The 1,337-nt window shown below is 39.5% G+C and overlaps 1 protein-coding gene across 1 annotated transcript; it reads right to left on the minus strand.

Annotated features, from left to right (window-relative positions):
• Positions 1–850: 850 nt before the first annotated feature.
• LOC144640113 (ATP-dependent DNA helicase RecQ-like) lies at positions 851–1,214 on the minus strand (the record flags this gene model as incomplete). Its single annotated transcript, XM_078499328.1, has 1 exon — positions 851–1,214. A coding segment is annotated over exon 1 (364 nt), but the record flags the coding sequence as incomplete, so codon positions are not given.
• Positions 1,215–1,337: the final 123 nt, after the last annotated feature.

The following is a 1,337-nucleotide window of genomic DNA, read 5'->3' on the forward strand; positions in this document are numbered from 1 at the left end:
CCGAAAACCGGGTAGTGATTTTGATTGGTTGATTTAAAAATTATTTGCATAATTATGTGAAATTATGACTGAATTTTACCGCGCGAGGATTGTAATTTGAAAACGTTTGGAAAGAGTTCGAAAGAGTTCACCTTCCCAGAAATGAATTGATTAGTCATTTACCTTGAGTTTATTACTTTATTAGTTTACCTACGGATGAAGAATAGTAATGGAAATCGGTAGGTTTTAATTTGGCGGCATTCGTCGCTTCGACATGCAGTGTTTTGCCAAATTTATATGTAATCTTGTTTTGTCAACAAAGCCGCTCGACGCTTATGTCACCCTGCTTATGTCCTGCAGCCTCGATGAGCCAGTGATTTCTGAACTCAGTGCCCACGGTCAAGTAGGATATTTTTGGATTGAATTCCGTTTCTTGATGCCTCTGAAACCGTCGAAATTGATTTATTTATTAAAGTACTCACGAGTGTGTTGTATTTGTCCGTTGCGTAACATATTATATTTTGATCGCTAGATAAAGCAAATCAGTTTAGATTAAATCGCTTCCGTAAAAGAATATAGCCTGCAGTCGATTAAAATATCATTCATTTGTCTCAAGGTTTTTAATAGTTTACTATTAAAACAATTTTATACCCTGTAATCCTTTATTTAAGCGATTTTTCTTTCACAATTTCATGGCCTCGACAGAAACTTTTCCGCATGAATTAACACCAAAGCGTAGTGACGTCACCGGACGGCATTAGGCCCGAATGTGTTCAGACGTTCCTTCTGGTAAGCGGGCGAGCACAGAGGGATGTCTGAAATTCAGGCTACTGAAAGCATAGATTCCGGAGAAGCGTAAACAATGCGGTACTTGCTGAAAGTCCAACATCTTTTAAAATCGCGGCATCCTGTTCTGCTGCAACATAAGCTGCTGGAATGTTTTTCTTCTCAAGAGAAGCGACTTGGCCTCGCATTAAAGCGACCAAAGGAGAAATAACAATGATGATACTGTCGGCGACAAACTGCGGGCAAGAACTGGCAAGTTCGCCGGCGACGAGCGGGGCTATTTCAAAAATTAACGACTTTCCGTAGCTCGTTGGTAAATTAAATAATACATCCTTCTTGGACAAAAAATTAAAGAGTGCATTTTTCTGTTCCTTATATAAATTGCTCACTCCCAACGAAGAACAAACTTTAGAAACCGCTTCCTTGAATGCTTCTACTGGGACCGCCATGTTGAAATTCCCGCTAAAAAGATGCGTAATTTACTCATAATTTATGCGAATTAATTAAAATTCGACCAATCAAAATCACTACCCGGTTTTCGGGTAGTGACGTCACCGGACGGCATTAGGCTC

This window comes from Oculina patagonica, unplaced genomic scaffold, assembly GCF_052425735.1.
Source record: "Oculina patagonica isolate OP01 unplaced genomic scaffold, crgOcupat unplaced1883, whole genome shotgun sequence".
Taxonomy (NCBI): domain Eukaryota; kingdom Metazoa; phylum Cnidaria; class Anthozoa; order Scleractinia; family Oculinidae; genus Oculina; species Oculina patagonica.